Below are 18,310 nucleotides of genomic sequence, written 5' to 3' on the forward strand. Positions count from 1 at the left end.
TAAAATAATTGTTTTACGACTAGGGACATCTGGCGGTTGCGACTAAAACTTTGCAATTTAGGTCTAAATTAATCACCACCAGATGTCCATAGCATCGCCGTAATGACGCAATAATTGATGTCCCAACCATGACGCAATAACCAGATTCGCATTTATGTTTTGCAGTAATTAAACTATACGATGGTTTTTTTTAAATTAAATAATTGAACTTTATGTGTAAAAATTGGAAAATATGAGTTGAGCAAACTAAACGTTAATAACTTGCAAGAATATTGAACTGTGACAGAAAAATCCCGTTTTAAGACAAATAACTAAATAAGTCTGTGAAGAAAAGTGTGAATAACAGATTCACAACAGATTTCAGACTTTTTTGTCTTAAAAATTACACAAAAAATATGCGGTGCTGCCAGAACAAGAATAATTTTATTTACTTTGATAATGGATCAAATTAAAAGACGAAAAATAGATTTTTGGTTATGACGCTGGCATGATAATGAAGAGGGCCATGGTTCAAGTCTAATTATTGCGAGCCCGAAGGGCGAAGCTAATAATCGCATACGCAGAAAAAAAAAAGCCATGTCACTTTGTCTGTCTGTCTGTCTGTATGTAACGCTCCATAGCTCGGGTGTTTCAGGACAGGTTTCGGACTTTTTGGTCTTATAAATTAGACAAAAAATATGCGGCGCGACCAGAACAAAAATAATTTCATTTACTTAATTAGTTCTCCCGTAATTAATGAAAAACTGCTAAAATAATTGTTTAACGACTAGTGACATCTGGCGGTGGCGACAACAACTTTTTTACTTTAGGTCAAAATAAATCACCACCAGATGTTCATAGCATCGCCGTGATGACGCAATCTGTAATGTCCCAACCATGACGCAATAATCAGAATTGCAATTAAGTTTGCAGTTATTAAACTAAAAACTAAAAAAGCCATGTCACTTTGTCTGTCTGTCTGTCTGTATGTAACGCTCCATAGCTCGGGTGTTTCAGGACAGGTTTCGGACTTTTTGGTCTTATAAATTAGACAAAAAATATGCGGCGCGACCAGAACAAAAATAATTTCATTTACTTAATTAGTTCTCCCGTAATTAATGAAAAACTGCTAAAATAATTGTTTAACGACTAGTGACATCTGGCGGTGGCGACAACAACTTTTTTACTTTAGGTCAAAATAAATCACCACCAGATGTTCATAGCATCGCCGTGATGACGCAATCTGTAATGTCCCAACCATGACGCAATAATCAGAATTGCAATTAAGTTTGCAGTTATTAAACTAAAGAGCGGTTATTTTTAAATTTCAAAATCACTCACATAGAGAGAGAGAGATTATTTTTGTTCTGGTCGCGCCGCATATTTTTTGTCTAATTTATAAGACCAAAAAGTCCGAAACCTGTCCTGAAACACCCGAGCTATGGAGCGTTACATACAGACAGACAGACAGACAAAGTGACATGGCTTTTTTTTTTCTGCGTATGCGATTATTAGCTTCGCCCTTCGGGCTCGCAATTAGACAAAAAATATGCGGCGCGACCAGAACAAAAATAATTTCATTTACTTAATTAGTTCTCCCGTAATTAATGAAAAACTGCTAAAATAATTGTTTAACGACTAGTGACATCTGGCGGTGGCGACAACAACTTTTTTACTTTAGGTCAAAATAAATCACCACCAGATGTTCATAGCATCGCCGTGATGACGCAATCTGTAATGTCCCAACCATGACGCAATAATCAGAATTGCAATTAAGTTTGCAGTTATTAAACTAAAGAGCGGTTATTTTTAAATTTCAAAATCACTGAACTTTATGTGTAAAAATAGGAAAATATGAGTTGAGCAAACTAAACGTAATTAACTTGCAAGGATATTTAACTGACAGAAAATCCCGTTTTAAGACAAAAAAGTCTGTGAAGAAAAGTGTGAATAACAGATTTACAACAGATTTCGGACTTTTTGGTCTTAATAATTACACAAAAAATATGCGGTGCTGCCAGAACAAAAATAATTTCATTTACTTTGATAATGGATCGAATTAAAAGACAAAAAATAGATTGTTGGTTTTAGCGCCGGCATGATAATGAAGAGGGTCATGGTTTAAGTCTCATTATAGATTTACTTTTTTTAGAATAAAAATATTGTTTTGACCCATGCCCTTTGTTAACCGTTAATTTCGCGATAGAAGTTTTTTCCAGAAAATTTCAAAGAAAAAACATAGAATTTACAGAAAAATTCTGAAAAATTAGGAAGGCATTAAGCAAAAAGTCCGACTTAATAATAGGCCCTGAATTTTTCATTTAAGACAGTTTTCAACTGGCTTACGTTTATCCCTTCGCGGCGAGCTGATAAGCTTGCTTTTCTATCTTATATTCATAATCTTATAATGAATAATTTTGATTACGAGTTACGACTATTGATTATATATCCTAAAAAAGGAAACAAAATACACGAAATGTCTAACATTTTATTGAAGCAGTTTTTTTATTCTTCCGCTAAAGTCTTCTGTCGCTAGATGGTGTGTTTGTCTGTTTGATTGTTTATTGTCGTCTGCTTGTCTTCATTGGATTTTGAAGACTGGAAGAGAACTTTATGGAAATTGTTACTGTGTGTGTAGGCTACTTTACTAACAAATTATAACTATTCAGTATTGAGATTCTGGTTTTCCATACCATTGAAACCAAAAGCCAAATATTACAGACCTGTGGTGACTAATGCAGGGTCTATTTTCCCAAAGCTGATTACTCGACCGTGAAAGTCAACATTCATTCTTCGAAACAGTGGAAACACCACAGGTACAATAGTCTACTTGTGATTCCTTGCAGCTTGATGCAGTTGATTAGTTTTTGAGGAGGAGGTTAACAGGCAACGTCGAAGCGTTAATAATGCGAAACATTCCTCAAGGGACTAAGTCTCAGCTATAGTTTGCCATAAAATATCATTTTAAACACGGCATTAAGATCTGTAAATATGTTATTAGTTTCCTCAATCCTATGGAAAAAAATATCACCATTCATTCAGGCAGAACTTTCTAAACTAACATGTCATTCACGAGAGATTTTCAAAGAGTTTATGGACTCCTTTTAGGTTTTTTTTTATTGATTTACCCCCAGGTTCATGCGTGAACTCTGGCAAATACAAGTGTTTGCGTGGAAGATTATCCCGTTTATTTCTGTTTATATGTTACCTTACGTCCTTCCCAGCTTAATCAGAGTAACCTGGTTTAATATACTAAGTGGAACGATTTTCATTTGTTTTATGTTTTACAATTTATCACAGGGGAAACACTCGTAAAATATGTCGCCGTTGAACGAGTTGGACGTTGGTGTAATCAAGTAGTCTGTGGTGTAATGGTGTTTCATGTTTTCGTGGTCAGGTTTTGAGACGGCCTTACTTGCGTGTGTGTGTGAAGAACTGAAATGTAAACGTTTTTCTAGTTGATAACGTAGTTCTATTTTTTATTTTAATTAGTCTTGATGAGCTAGAGCAGGAATTGACAAATAGATGGTGATCACCATCAAAAGCCTAAAATTAAAGTTTGAAGCCCACATATAGTGGAATACAAATCTTCTGAGATAAGGTAATTCCCATTTCTGCTACCAGACCATTACAATTCAGATTTTTCATGTAACATAGGTATTCTTTTTCATGAACCATAGGATCTTTTCTGAATCTCGCAATTTTGGTGGCGTACCCTGCAACAGCATGTTTGTTGTTATGGCTGTTTCTACTTCGTTTAGAGTTATGACCTTCAACCAAATTCATAGGAAATAATACTACTATACTTTGTTTTAGATATAGCTGAAAAGTATTGTTTTTAACAAACAATTCTTTATCCAGGTATTTTCCTTTGATCATTTTCAGATGTATCCATCAGGTCGCGGAGTAGACTATTGATTCGCCATTTTTCCCAGACACCTTATCATTTGGGTGACAGTGATGCAATCATAGAATGATTTTGAACAAAATAGTTGACAGTTGGCTGCATGCTCCTTTCCCGTTTCCTCCTGCAAATAAATGAGAAACATTAAGGTTATCCAACACGGAACACGGAGAAGAACACATGCCCAGCAAATTGAACACGAAATCAATCTCATTTACCTGTAAATTCATTGGTTAATCTACGAAGAAATATAGCTGTGGCTAAACTTTTGACAACGAACCGCCATTAGCTCAGAACTGACACAATCATCACCATCTATTTGTCAATTCCTGCTCTAGCTCATCAAGACTAATTAAAATAAAAAATAGAACTACGTTATCAACTAGAAAAACGTTTACATTTCAGTTCTTCACACACACACGCAAGTAAGGCCGTCTCAAAACCTGACCACGAAAACATGAAACACCATTACACCACAGACTACTTGATTACACCAACGTCCAACTCGTTCAACGGCGACATATTTTACGAGTGTTTCCCCTGTGATAAATTGTAAAACATAAAACAAATGAAAATCGTTCCACTTAGTATATTAAACCAGGTTACTCTGATTAAGCTGGGAAGGACGTAAGGTAACATATAAACAGAAATAAACGGGATAATCTTCCACGCAAACACTTGTATTTGCCAGAGTTCACGCATGAACCTGGGGGTAAATCAATAAAAAAAAACCTAAAAGGAGTCCATAAACTCTTTGAAAATCTCTCGTGAATGACATGTTAGTTTAGAAAGTTCTGCCTGAATGAATGGTGATATTTTTTTCCATAGGATTGAGGAAACTAATAACATATTTACAGATCTTAATGCCGTGTTTAAAATGATATTTTATGGCAAACTATAGCTGAGACTTAGTCCCTTGAGGAATGTTTCGCATTATTAACGCTTCGACGTTGCCTGTTAACCTCCTCCTCAAAAACTAATCAACTGCATCAAGCTGCAAGGAATCACAAGTAGACTATTGTACCTGTGGTGTTTCCACTGTTTCGAAGAATGAATGTTGACTTTCACGGTCGAGTAATCAGCTTTGGGAAAATAGACCCTGCATTAGTCACCACAGGTCTGTAATATTTGGCTTTTGGTTTCAATGGTATGGAAAACCAGAATCTCAATACTGAATAGTTATAATTTGTTAGTAAAGTAGCCTACACACACAGTAACAATTTCCATAAAGTTCTCTTCCAGTCTTCAAAATCCAATGAAGACAAGCAGACGACAATAAACAATCAAACAGACAAACACACCATCTAGCGACAGAAGACTTTAGCGGAAGAATAAAAAAACTGCTTCAATAAAATGTTAGACATTTCGTGTATTTTGTTTCCTTTTTTAGGATATATAATCAATAGTCGTAACTCGTAATCAAAATTATTCATTATAAGATTATGAATATAAGATAGAAAAGCAAGCTTATCAGCTCGCCGCGAAGGGATAAACGTAAGCCAGTTGAAAACTGTCTTAAATGAAAAATTCAGGGCCTATTATTAAGTCGGACTTTTTGCTTAATGCCTTCCTAATTTTTCAGAATTTTTCTGTAAATTCTATGTTTTTTCTTTGAAATTTTCTGGAAAAAACTTCTATCGCGAAATTAACGGTTAACAAAGGGCATGGGTCAAAACAATATTTTTATTCTAAAAAAAGTAAATCTATAATGAGACTTAAACCATGACCCTCTTCATTATCATGCCGGCGCTAAAACCAACAATCTATTTTTTGTCTTTTAATTCGATCCATTATCAAAGTAAATGAAATTATTTTTGTTCTGGCAGCACCGCATATTTTTTGTGTAATTATTAAGACCAAAAAGTCCGAAATCTGTTGTAAATCTGTTATTCACACTTTTCTTCACAGACTTTTTTGTCTTAAAACGGGATTTTCTGTCAGTTAAATATCCTTGCAAGTTAATTACGTTTAGTTTGCTCAACTCATATTTTCCTATTTTTACACATAAAGTTCAGTGATTTTGAAATTTAAAAATAACCGCTCTTTAGTTTAATAACTGCAAACTTAATTGCAATTCTGATTATTGCGTCATGGTTGGGACATTACAGATTGCGTCATCACGGCGATGCTATGAACATCTGGTGGTGATTTATTTTGACCTAAAGTAAAAAAGTTGTTGTCGCCACCGCCAGATGTCACTAGTCGTTAAACAATTATTTTAGCAGTTTTTCATTAATTACGGGAGAACTAATTAAGTAAATGAAATTATTTTTGTTCTGGTCGCGCCGCATATTTTTTGTCTAATTTATAAGACCAAAAAGTCCGAAACCTGTCCTGAAACACCCGAGCTATGGAGCGTTACATACAGACAGACAGACAGACAAAGTGACATGGCTTTTTTTTTTCTGCGTATGCGATTATTAGCTTCGCCCTTCGGGCTCGCAATAATTAGACTTGAACCATGGCCCTCTTCATTATCATGCCAGCGTCATAACCAAAAATCTATTTTTCGTCTTTTAATTTGATCCATTATCAAAGTAAATAAAATTATTCTTGTTCTGGCAGCACCGCATATTTTTTGTGTAATTTTTAAGACAAAAAAGTCTGAAATCTGTTGTGAATCTGTTATTCACACTTTTCTTCACAGACTTATTTAGTTATTTGTCTTAAAACGGGATTTTTCTGTCACAGTTCAATATTCTTGCAAGTTATTAACGTTTAGTTTGCTCAACTCATATTTTCCAATTTTTACACATAAAGTTCAATTATTTAATTTAAAAAAAACCATCGTATAGTTTAATTACTGCAAAACATAAATGCGAATCTGGTTATTGCGTCATGGTTGGGACATCAATTATTGCGTCATTACGGCGATGCTATGGACATCTGGTGGTGATTAATTTAGACCTAAATTGCAAAGTTTTAGTCGCAACCGCCAGATGTCCCTAGTCGTAAAACAATTATTTTAGCAGTTTTTCATTAATTACGGGAAAACTAATTAAGTAAATGCAATTATTTTTGTTCTGGTCGCACCGCATATTTTTTGTCTAATTTTTAAGACCAAAAAGTCCGAAATATTTCGTAAAACGCCCGAGCTATGGAGCGGGACATACAGACAGACAAAGTGACATGGTTTTTATTTTTCTGCGTATCCGATTATTAGCTTCGCCCTTCGGGCTCGCAATCATACATTATCCTGCAATTAGGGTAACTAGAACATTGCATGAATGATGCAAAAAGATACCATATTCATTCAAAAGCAATTTTCCGTTTGAATCAGGCGCAAATTGTTACTGAGCCAAGCCATGTTTTATCGAATACAAACCGCATGTAATAGATTTAATTATTCAAGTGAGAATTCAGTTCTTGTTTAACCTTGTTGATCTGAGGTCTTTTGTCTTTGTCGGGTTGAATCATCCTTTCTATTAAAGATTGCGCGAAGGTTTGAGTCTCGCCCAAACCTGATACGCAAAATTCTGTAGTTAGTTTTTGAATTCACAAATGTTAATTAATCATGAATATTGCTAATACATAAACTTACCTTCCAAATATTGATTGTTTTCGACAATATTCGATATAATCTTAGAGATTATGCTATTGAAAGAACTTTCCACCACGCCGTGCATAAAGGGATGTCCATCTTTAGTGAGGAATCTGTAAAACACGCAACCCAAAGAGAAAATATCGTTGCTGATGTGCCCTCTTACTCCACTTCGACCCTCATTTGTATCTTGATGATTCTCAACACTTAGCATCTGTCTGAGCAGCTCGGGAGCCAGAAATGGAATCGTTCCTTTAACACCATCACCACTCATAGAAAAACTTTGGGTTTCGGAAGCCGGCTTGCATACTCCAAAATCAGAAATTTTCATTACGGCCTCATCGCCAGTTAACTTGATGAGCACATTATTGGAGCTGATATCGCGGTGAGCAAAACCTTTCGAATGAATGTGATCCAACCCGTCCGCCATCTGAAACAGGGCGGAGCGATCGCTTGGCACTTTCCCCTTGTATTCACCTCGACAATAATCTTCCACTGTAGCGTCACAGATTTCCAAGACTATGTACCTGACAAAATAAAGAAAATAAATTCTTATTGTAAAGAGAAAAAATTACAATCAAGTAATATAGTTACGTAAAGTGTTGTTCTTCTATAAGATCAAAAAATTCCAGGACATTGGGATGATTCAGAGCTTTCATGCAACTTTCCTCCAGTTTGTTGAAATTTTCTTTTTGAATTCTTTTAATGGCTACTTTACAGTTTCCTTTAATTCCAGGAAAAACACACGCAACCCTTCCTTCTCCTAACACTTTATTTGTATAACAACTTACTTCGTCTGTTAGCCGTATGCCTTGCCTTCCTTCACGCGCCATAGCACCAAACTTTGACGTTTAATTACTCACGTAGCAACCGAAAATGGTGCGCATTGCGATAAATCCGAAAGAAGATAAGGACAGACTCATTCTCCCAACTTGCAAGTTATTGTTTACAAGACCCTTTGCCATGTTATACTACTATACAAACGATAAAGATTGTAAATTTGTAATACGTGAACTTCTTTTTTGCCATGACAGCATGACTATATTGAAGGAAAAAAAATGTTATACTAGAAAATTTGCCAAAAACAAAAAGATATTAGTTTACCAAACCAGCATTTTCCTAAACATTTGAAACAATGAACAATTGCGACTTTAGCCCATCATAAAGAACTGAACATATGTGATGGCGTATTTAAACACCTTCAACTAAGTATGGAACAGAAGGAGTACAGTTTGACTGCAGATCTATGCTATTTAAATGTGAATACAATTCTTCTTTTACCGCTTCCAGTTGGGGTCTTTTTTCTTTTTCCGGATCAATCATTTTTACTATCAAAGCTTTGGCAAAAGCTTGCTCCTCACTCAAGCCTAGCACCACAGAATTATTATTTTTTTTTTTTAAATTCAGAATTGTAATAAAGCATACGAACAAATTGTGTTACTTACGTTCCAAAGATTGTTTGTTATCGAGAATATTCGATTTAATCCGATTATTTATTGTGAGATAACACAGTTTCACCGCGCCTTTTATAAAGGGATGTCCATCTTTAGTGAGAAATCGGTAAAATACGCAACCCAAGGAGAAAATGTCGTTGCTGGTGTGCCCTCTTACTCCATTTTCATTTGATTCTTGATAGTTATCATCTTGCATCTGTTTGAGCAGCTCGGGAGCAATAAAAGGGAGTGTTCCTTTGCATCCATCACCACTCATCGACAGGCTGCCGCTATTGGAAGCAATTTTACAAACCCCGAAATCAGCTATTTTCAGCACGACCTTGTCACCAGTTAACTTGATAAGCACGTTGCTTGTGCTTATATCGCGATGGGCAAGGTTCTTTGAGTGAATGAAGTGTAGTCCATCCGCCATCTGGTAAAGGGCTTGATAATCAGGAGGTACAATTCCTTTGTAACTTCCTTGGCAATATTGTTCCACTGTAGCATCACACAATTCTAAAATGATGTATCTGAAAAGAAATTTTGATTAATTTGTGTAAACAGCCATTTTAATGTTTTAAAGTAAATTACATGAAATCACAGTCTTTCAAAATGCCAAAACAATCGATGACATTTTCATGATGCCCAATGGCTTTCATGGTGCTTTCCTCACGAACGTTGAATTTGGGCAATTCACCTCTTTTGATAGCGACATTTTGGTTGCCCCATGTGCCAGAGAAAACGACAGCAGTAGCTCCTTTACCCAACACGGCTTTCCTATCGAATGTAACTGACTTACCGCCATACTCCATTTTACTTTGAAAGAAGGCTCCAAAGAAGGGGAAATCACTTTAATATGTGCTGCGCAACTGCTGGCTGTATGAACAATAGCTAATAATACTTAGATAAGAAAATATGCGATACTTTTTTTGAATTTCAAGTTGACGAAGAAAATTAATTTCAAGTGATAAGAAAATAAACAAAACAAGTGGCTACGAGCATGACAGCGTTGTCACATTTGCAAAATGCAGGGAAGGATCAATTTTTTTACAGCAAATAAATATTTTTTATTTCATTAAGAAAAAGCCTTGCGAAATGGTCATTCGTTAGTTAAATCCCTTTTTAGTTTTTACTATCTTTAAAATTTTCCCCGACCTACACTGTTAATAAAAGTTACCACCAATTCGTTACTACTTACTAGTGGACTAATTAGTCACCTTTTGGAAGTTATAACTTGGCATGTGTGATTACTCTGATCGTATTTATTGTTCTGGAAATCTTGATATGTCTATCACACAGTTCAGACAGCTGAAGGACGTAAAAGCGGAAGCAATTGCTTTTTAACTTTATCCAATCCCAGTCTCGTTTCAGGATCTGCTTGAATCATCCCTTTAATCAAAGGTAAAGCATAACCGTGTCTCTCATCCAAGCCTATAAAATTCACGAAGACAAATATCCTTTAATAAACACTTTCAATAACAGTGAATTAAATTATCTAATTACTTCCTAAATACTGTCTGTTGTCAATAATGTTCAATGGAATTGTATGAATGGATCCGTCGGAGAAGGGATGAAGGCCTTTGGTAAGATAAATGAAAAAAAGACACCCCATAGAGAAAATGTCACTGCTCGCATTACCCCTCGGCTTCTCACCTCCCGATCTATGATCCATCAATTTCAACATTTCCGGAGCGACGTATTTTTTGGTTCCTTTGGAACCTTCGCTCGTCGAGAAGCTTCCGGTGTTGGATGCTGGCTTGCAAAAACCAAAATCCGAAATCTTCAGCAAGATCACTTGATCCTCATTTCTGGCAATAAGCACATTTCCAGTGCTCACATCGAGGTGGACTAGATTCCTGGAATGAATGTAAGACAATCCGTCGGCCATCTGGTACAGCGCATCAGGTTCGGGCGGCATAATACCTGTATACTTTCCATTACAATACTCTTCTACCGTTCTCAAACTAAGTTCCAGAATTAAATATCTGATAAACATGAAAAAGAAATGTTAGTATTAGACGAACTATTAAGTGCTTAGAATAAAGATAAATACTTGAAATCACAGTCTTCTTCAAACGCGAGGAGTTTGATAACATTTGGATGGTCAAGGTCTTTCATGGCCATCTCCTCACGATCAGTAAGTAGGTCGTGAAGTTGAATCCTCTTGACGGCGACGTCAATGTTTCTCCATTTACCGACGAACACCGAGGCGAATGCACCACGACCCAACACTTGCCTGCGATCAAACGTAACCTCTATATCCATCATCGTTTACTAGGTTAATTTCCATAGTTACCATCATCTTGTAAAATTATCACGTCACCATAGTTTATCTCCAAGTCGAATCTATTTTTACTAATCACATTTACCGTCTTGCTTGAGAAAAAAAATTATATCTATCCCAAATGTAATCTCAAAAAGTTGTATTCGTAAACTTGACGCACACAAGACGTTTTATTTTCAAACAATAATCGAAGGATATTTTCTTGGTACCTGCACCCAGATGCCGTTCAACCTGTAAAAAAAATAATTATTAGAACGTAAACTTTGTATACGAATGTTTATCTTAAGGTGCGTTCACACTGCCACTAAAGCAGCGTTACGGAGCGTAGCGTAGCTTAGCGCCACTGGGTGTTAACGGAAGAATTGGTACTGTAGCCAGTGGCGCTAAGCTACGCTACGCTCCGTAACGCTGCTTAGTGGCAGTGTGAACGCACCTTTAAGCATGAAAAATCAGTAAGTGCAATGGTTTGTCTGTCATTTTCTTCCGAGAGATTCCCACACAAAAATTCATCATTATAATTAGACCCTACTGAAAATTTTTATAAACTTACTCAACGTTGTACGGAAAAAAGGAACGCAACCAGCAAACGGTAACCTGAACTGAAACAAAAAAAAACATTGAGTGCGAGAAAAAAGTGGCTAATATAATGTTTTTTTTAAAGGAAGCTTCAGTAATGAACGAGAAAGGAGTAATTTCATGACGGCACCGAAGTACCTCAAAACTCTAGCCTAAGTTCTCATCATATGAAACATGTTAGCTATATCGTAATGAACTCACCAATATTTACTGGAACACCAACCAAAGTCTGACGATTTCACAAATAACTCGGGAGATGCACATCGAGTCACCTTGAAAATAAGATGTTAGCAACTGAAGAAACCCTATTCAAAATATCCCTTCCATAAATTATCAGAGTCAAAGATTATAATCATGAATTCAGGTGAAACACGGATGACTAAGCACATCATTTGCAATAAGTAGAAAAACACCCAAAAAAGAATGCTCACCGACGATGACGATGTCTCCTTCGTCTGACCGAGTTCAGCAAAAAAACCTAAAAATATGAAACTAAGGGTTAAATTACGGACAAGGAACTGGGCAAATGCAAAAATTATTGGAGGTTTATTCCAGGACGGCATGGAATATGCCCATTTCAGTCCAACGATGCAAACACTTCCAGTGTAATGTAGGCACTAGTCGACCAGCACGTGTATAGAACAGCGGCTGGAGATACCGCGCGCCATCAGTTGTAACTAAAATTTCGACTTACGACTTGTCCTAGAATACGAATGGCAGCCAAGGAAACTTTGTCCTTATACCACGACTGCCACATACCCCAAACCTGTTAAAATGTTATCAGATTAATTCTTATACTGCCAACACAGTTGCTGACAATATTACACACATTTGAAGAATAATGTCCCCCTTAGCCAAGCAACCAATCAAAGAAAGCAGAGAGGTCTCAGGGCAAGGGATTACACCTAGCAGAAAATTAACTCACCACTATATAAATGGAGTTACATCTCCCAATCTGGAGCAGTAGGAAGCTCAACCACATCTAACAAAAACCAGGCAATCTGATGGTACCTGTAATATAAAGAAAATCTATCAAAAGAGATTAAAGAAACCCAATGTTTCAGCAGTGAAGTTTAGCCTCAGTAAAACGTTAAATATACTTCACTTATTTTCAGATGGGGAAAGAAGACATAAATTACGTAACTCATCATTATACCCAACTATACCACTATAACTGTGAAATAATTACCATGAATTGTCCAATTCACCATGCAGCAATAATAACCATAGTAGGTGGGGACGAACCACTGTTCCATGGAGCAATTTAACCTGTATAGAACAACATTCTGGCTTTAATTGAGAAACATTAAATAGTAGAGAATGCAAGTTCATTGATGTCGTAAAAACCAGATACATTAGTTGAACATATCAAGACCAGAGATATGAACTAAACCAGAAATATATCATTTTCAGCAGAAGACAACACATGTTCAATTAAAACAAACACCGCCGTTTACTTACACCCCCTGAACGTTTTTTTTGCCTAGGCCAAACGTTTGCATATTTGCCTACGGTCAAATTGTTTCTGCTGAACGTAGGCAAATATGCAAACGTTGTAACCGTCCAACGCCGATTGGAAAAGTTGTTTAATGTCTTTGAAAACTTCTGTTGAGTTGCATCGGGATGATCCCACGCTCTATACGTCTAATTTTTGTTGAAAATGAAAAAAAAATAGACGCATAGAGTGTGGGATCATCCCCTCTGATTCAGATCCAGCAGTTCCACCTGTTGGAATATGAAAATATTCGTTTAACACCATGGTAACAATGTCCTACGTGCAAAGACTGTGGCGACTGATTTCGGTACACCTTTGCTTACCCACTGTGATGGGTAACGAGACACATTAATGAGCATTTCATGGCAACATAATTTCCCCTCTGTCAAATATATAAAAACAGTGAACTAGTCGTGTCAAGCTTTAAAAAATTAAATTTTTTTTTTTTAACTGTTACTAAATTTCTTTTAGTAACATATTAGGTTAGGATGTTTAAGTCTACATAGACAGATTTCAAAAATCAACATTTTTGAAATGATATTACATTTCCCAAGCAGGAGCAGCAGGAAGTTCGACCACATCCAACAAAAACAATCTAATGATCCTTATAAAATAAAGAAAATCCATCAAAAGAAATAAAAGATAAATGCTTCAGCACTTGAGTTCAACCTCAGTAAAACATTAAATATACTTCACATATTTTCAGATAGGGAATAAGCACTTAAATTACGTAACTATCATTAAAATCATATCCCACTGAAATATTTAAAAACTTACTCGACGTTGTACGGAAACAGAGGAAGCAACCAGAAAACAATTACCTGAAATGAAACCTTAAAAACATTAAATCCGAGAAAAAAGAATAGCTAATGCAATGCTTTTTTTTATTTAATTCAGTAATGAACGAAAGGAGTAATTTCATGACAGCATCGAAGTACCTCAAAACTCTAGCCTAGTTCTCAACATATGAAACTTATTCGCTATATTGTAATGAACTCACCACCAACCAAATATGACGACTGACAAAGCCAGAGATACACATCGAATCACCTAGAAAATTATAAAATGTTGGTAACTGAAAAAGCCCTATTCAAAATATCCCTCCCATATATAATCAGAGTCAAAGATTATAATCATGAATTCAGGTGAAACACGGATGACTTAACACATCATTTGCAATAAGTAGAAAAACACCCCAAAAAGAATGCTCACCGACGATAGCGATGTAACCTTGATCTCATCGAGTTGGGAGAAAAATCCTATCAGAATACTCTTAAATTATTGGCCGATGAACTAAGCAAAAATAATAATTGTAGGAGGTTTATTCCAGGACTGCATGGAATATGGATGCCTATTAGTTCAACGATACAAACACTTCCAGTGTGATGTAGGTACTAGTTGACCAGCACGTGACAACGACTGGAGATACCGTGCGCCATTAAGTGAAATAAAACTTCGAATTACTCCTTATCCAAGAATACAAATTACAACCATGTAGGAAGCACTAATTTCAAATGACAGCTTCATCTGCTGAGCTAGAAAAACAAGAAGCTAACCACACCCAACAAAAGGAAACAGGATACCCGATAGCACCCAATTAATGAAGAATACCTATCACTGAAGAAACCCAATGCTTCAGAAGTCAAGTTCCTCCTCAGTAAATGTCAAATATACTTCATTGTTCAAATGAGGAAAAAAGACTAACTAAATAATCCTAGTTTCAATCTTCAAGTATTCAACCACACCATTTCAATTTCGAAACAATTACCTCTGATTGACACTTCCATCAGCCAAGAACCCTCAATAATGCTTGTCCCCTTACTGCATCACATACCCACTGCACATCCAACTATAATTGAAAAGCAAAATTGAGTTAATTCTAAATGAAAACAACTATCTCACAAAACAAGATTATAGCATCAGATTAATCCATTGATTCATCAAAAAGATCAGAGACTCTAGTTCGGTTAAAATGGATACATCATCATGCACAAGAAAACATCATTCAGCTTTTTACCATGTCTTTTCACTAATCAATTAAGTTAAGAAGTATTAAACATGTTACCATTTCCATACTCTATATTTCTCACAAGAAAAGTACTACTTTCCCTCAATGCTTCTTGCACGTGACTGTCAACATCGAAGATTAGACGTGCAGACGAAGACTTCCTTTAGTCCTTATTGAATCCCTAAACACCTATCAATTGAATCCCTAAACACCTATCACCACTCCTTGCGGCCACTGCCTACACTCAATTCAGATTTTTTCTAACCAATCAACAATCAATCAGATTACCGACATTACATTTGACTTTAGTAAATTTCAAGAATTATTTTACCGTGGCATCAGCTTGCCACGCAACGTTTCACCTAGGCAGCTAAGTGTTCAATAAAATATTCAATGATTTAACAATGCATTCTATAGTTGTTAGATATGCTATGCTATTACTAGATGTTGTCAGAAATGGCTCAATAAGGTTACACAGAACACGTCATGACAATGCAACTTGTATGACGATAGTGTTGGAAAGTTCTTCTCCCCGGCGCGTACCTCTGCGATCGATTTTAATTTCTCAGGTAAAATGATTGGGTGGGCTAAATCAATTGCTGTACAAAACAAATATCAGCTTTCCAAATGCATTAGCAGGAGGCATTTGGGTACGGCTCTATAATTTGATATTGTTCGATCTCCAAATATTATTTGTGGTTTCAACAGCAACTTCGGTATAGCAAATGTTGATGGACGTTTCGGCTTAATTGAAAACCTGCAGTCAACCGAGTAGGTTTGCCATGACGGTGGAGGAAAGACCATGCTGGGTAGGGACAAAGAGGAAGATTAATCAGAAGATTAATAACGAGGGCTTTTCAGTGTTAAAATTGTCAAAAGAATTTGCCAGAAACACTTCGATTCATGGACTGAAATTCATAGCGCAAGACCACACTACATTGATGGAAAGGTAATTTTCAATTCATTTACACATTAAAATGGACAAAAAACTAAAAAGTGCGTTTACATTCATAGGATATTCTGGATAATTCTTTTTTTAGTTGGATTATTCTTTGCTTTATTCTTCGCTTGGAATTTATGGGATAAATGGGTACAATCTCCGGTCCTCATCACTATTCAAACGGTTAATTATCCCGTAAGCGTGCAGGAAATTTCACACTAAATGTATTTTTACAGCTCTACAAAATTTTGAATGTTTTCAGATCAAAAGCTATCCTTTTCCAGCTGTCACAATTTGCAGTGTGAACAAAGTTTCGACTCGGGCACTCGGAGAATGGATGGCTACAGAAGAGTAAAAATGACAATTTATTAACTTATCAATTTCCTGAGCTGCTTTTTAACGCCTGTTTGATTGATGCAGAGCGAAAGATTTCAAGGTGAATGAGATTCGTCGTATTTTGGAGATTATGTCAACCGGGTTGAATTGGGTCGAAAATGAGGGAGAATTCGCTGTTCTTGGTCCACTATTACTCAAGGCCAATATTAGCAGCAATGACAATAAGTACGAAAAGCTCATGAAAAAGGTGATAGAAATTCCATAAGTCATCTATACTTATAATCCTGATTAAGGTTTTGATGTTAGCTATCTCCAAATTGTTCCAAGACAATTGTCTTCTGTTCGTGGGAGGGCCTAGAAGAGGACTGCGCCGATCTATTTGTAACGCAGACGGCCGATGATGGCTGTTGTTGTTCATTCAACTCAGTGATCATCCAGCGCGATAGCGACACCTATTTAAAAAATCAGTCAGTTACACAGTTCACTTATTTCTATTGGTAAAATAATTTATGAGTTTTAAATTAGGCAGAACCGACTTAGGCACGCCCGAACTAGTGGGGTACAAGCAGGACTCACCGTTCTATTGGACGCCGAACTTGACGATTACAATGTCACTTCATCTTCTATAGATGGCTTTAAGGTATCCATCAAAGGCAATATAATTAGCGTATCTGTGTTGAAAATGTTATTTGCACTGTACCAGGTATCGATTCAAGACCCAATGGACTTTCCTCAGACCTCACGGAAAGGTTTCCTTGCGAGCCCGGGATTTCAAATTAATGCGGCTGTCACCGGTTACACCCAGAGAGCAGATGATAAGCTTAGGGTCATCGATCTTAAGAAAAGGTTATGCACCACCAGTCAAGAAATAACTCTAAAATATTTTAAAAACTACACCCGACCTTATTGCCAGCTCGATTGCTTGACACGGTTCTTTTTGGCCGAGTGCTTTTGCGTCCCTTATTACTTCCCAGGTAAATTCATCTTCTCGCTTTAAGCTATTTTGCTTATAAAACAATTTAATCGGTTGGCGATGCGCAGTTCCGACTCGGCTACCAGTCTGCAATGTCTCATCTTATCCCTGCCTGCAAAGGATATCTGGTTAAAAAATTTACATACAATGTAATTGAGTTAGTGAGTCTAATTTGATGAGTTTTAATTTGAAAAAATTCATTGCAGAGGCCAAAAAAGAGATGGATTCAAATGTGTGTTACTGCCCTGACGTGTGCACTACCGTTTGGTATAAGAGCGAAATTTCTACTGGAACGTTTCCCAATTCTGTTTGGGAATATCCTCCTACCGTCATCGATCGGCCTGAATTTCGCAACATGAATCAAACTGATCTGAAAATTTACGCCAAGTATAGTCAATCATTTTAGAAAATATAATAAATAAATAGCTCTCAACTTATTCAGGAAAAATTTCGTCAAGTTAAATGTCTACTTTCAATGGGTTACTGGGTTGTGTTACATTATGAAGGAGCGGACGACATGGTCGGATTTTCTTTGTGAGAGTATTTGGTTATTATATTATAAATAGAGAACATTCCTATTCACTTAATTTTTATATTCCTATCATTTATTATAGCGGCTACTGGTGGACTGCTGGGCTTGGGTTTCGGCTTCAGTATCCTCAGCGCAGCTGAAATATTTTATTTCTTTTTGGTTCGTTGGTGTTTTCGTTGGTACCAGTCTAAGAAACAGGAGCCGCCCATATCACCGCCAGTCCCTAAACTAATTCACGTCCGGCCTTTTGCTAGTTCAGCTCCGGCTTCAATCATTGGGGACAATTATATGATTTCCCCATCGCAGATG

The 18,310-nt window shown here is 36.5% G+C and overlaps 4 protein-coding genes and 2 long non-coding RNA genes across 8 annotated transcripts in view; 3 read left to right on the top strand and 3 right to left on the bottom strand.

The window, feature by feature from the left end:
- Window positions 1–18,310, bottom strand: part of LOC124313083 (dipeptidase 1-like) — a 1,013,891-nt gene that overhangs the window by 865,373 nt on the left and 130,208 nt on the right. The gene's annotated exons all lie outside the window — the stretch shown is intronic.
- On the top strand, window positions 2,377–3,772 carry LOC124313691. Its single transcript, XR_006910995.1, has 3 exons — window positions 2,377–2,795; window positions 3,472–3,580; window positions 3,660–3,772. It is a non-coding gene; the product is annotated as an uncharacterized LOC124313691 (long non-coding RNA).
- Window positions 7,012–8,337, bottom strand: LOC124313252 (serine/threonine-protein kinase/endoribonuclease IRE1-like). The gene is made up of 3 exons (XM_046778080.1): window positions 8,019–8,337; window positions 7,425–7,951; window positions 7,012–7,344 (listed from the first exon to the last, which is right to left on the bottom strand). Exons 1-3 carry the CDS (start codon window positions 8,255–8,257, stop codon window positions 7,223–7,225), a joined length of 888 nt encoding a protein of 295 aa, XP_046634036.1. The 5' UTR covers window positions 8,258–8,337; the 3' UTR covers window positions 7,012–7,222.
- Window positions 8,413–11,138, bottom strand: LOC124313242 (serine/threonine-protein kinase/endoribonuclease IRE1-like). Of its 3 annotated transcripts, XM_046778058.1 has the most exons (6): window positions 10,911–11,138; window positions 10,361–10,842; window positions 9,449–10,288; window positions 8,870–9,387; window positions 8,529–8,791; window positions 8,413–8,463 (listed from the first exon to the last, which is right to left on the bottom strand). In XM_046778058.1, exons 3-5 carry the CDS (start codon window positions 9,667–9,669, stop codon window positions 8,616–8,618), a joined length of 915 nt encoding a protein of 304 aa, XP_046634014.1. In that variant the 5' UTR covers window positions 9,670–10,288; window positions 10,361–10,842; window positions 10,911–11,138; the 3' UTR covers window positions 8,413–8,463; window positions 8,529–8,615. The 3 variants fall into 2 exon arrangements, with proteins under 3 accessions (XP_046634014.1, XP_046634013.1, XP_046634015.1); XM_046778057.1 differs by having other exon boundaries at window positions 8,413–8,791.
- On the top strand, window positions 11,246–11,695 carry LOC124313679. The gene is made up of 2 exons (XR_006910982.1): window positions 11,246–11,428; window positions 11,582–11,695. It is a non-coding gene; the product is annotated as an uncharacterized LOC124313679 (long non-coding RNA).
- Window positions 15,462–17,602, top strand: LOC124313805 (pickpocket protein 28-like). The gene is made up of 8 exons (XM_046778614.1): window positions 15,462–16,169; window positions 16,235–16,355; window positions 16,423–16,511; window positions 16,581–16,743; window positions 16,803–16,963; window positions 17,022–17,136; window positions 17,200–17,470; window positions 17,538–17,602. Exons 1-8 carry the CDS (start codon window positions 16,003–16,005, stop codon window positions 17,600–17,602), a joined length of 1,152 nt encoding a protein of 383 aa, XP_046634570.1. The 5' UTR covers window positions 15,462–16,002.

Source organism: Daphnia pulicaria, chromosome 9, assembly GCF_021234035.1.
Source record: "Daphnia pulicaria isolate SC F1-1A chromosome 9, SC_F0-13Bv2, whole genome shotgun sequence".
Classification (NCBI taxonomy): Eukaryota; Metazoa; Arthropoda; class Branchiopoda; order Diplostraca; family Daphniidae; genus Daphnia; species Daphnia pulicaria.

Coding starts and splice junctions, on each gene's coding strand:
- LOC124313252 (XM_046778080.1), bottom strand. CDS start 8,257: ATGGCGCGTGAAGGAAGGCAAGGCATACGGCTAACAGACGAAGTAAGT. Junction 7,952..8,018: donor ATAGAAGAACAACACTTTAC/GTAACTATATTA, acceptor TTATTTTGTCAG/GTACATAGTCTTGGAAATCT. Junction 7,345..7,424: donor AAACAATCAATATTTGGAAG/GTAAGTTTATGT, acceptor TTTGCGTATCAG/GTTTGGGCGAGACTCAAACC.
- LOC124313242 (XM_046778058.1), bottom strand. CDS start 9,669: ATGGAGTATGGCGGTAAGTCAGTTACATTCGATAGGAAAGCCGTGTTG. Junction 9,388..9,448: donor TTGAAAGACTGTGATTTCAT/GTAATTTACTTT, acceptor ATTTCTTTTCAG/ATACATCATTTTAGAATTGT. Junction 8,792..8,869: donor TAACAAACAATCTTTGGAAC/GTAAGTAACACA, acceptor CTGTGGTGCTAG/GCTTGAGTGAGGAGCAAGCT.
- LOC124313805 (XM_046778614.1), top strand. CDS start 16,003: ATGACGGTGGAGGAAAGACCATGCTGGGTAGGGACAAAGAGGAAGATT. Junction 16,512..16,580: donor GAATGGATGGCTACAGAAGA/GTAAAAATGACA, acceptor TGATTGATGCAG/AGCGAAAGATTTCAAGGTGA. Junction 16,964..17,021: donor GACACCTATTTAAAAAATCA/GTCAGTTACACA, acceptor GTTTTAAATTAG/GCAGAACCGACTTAGGCACG.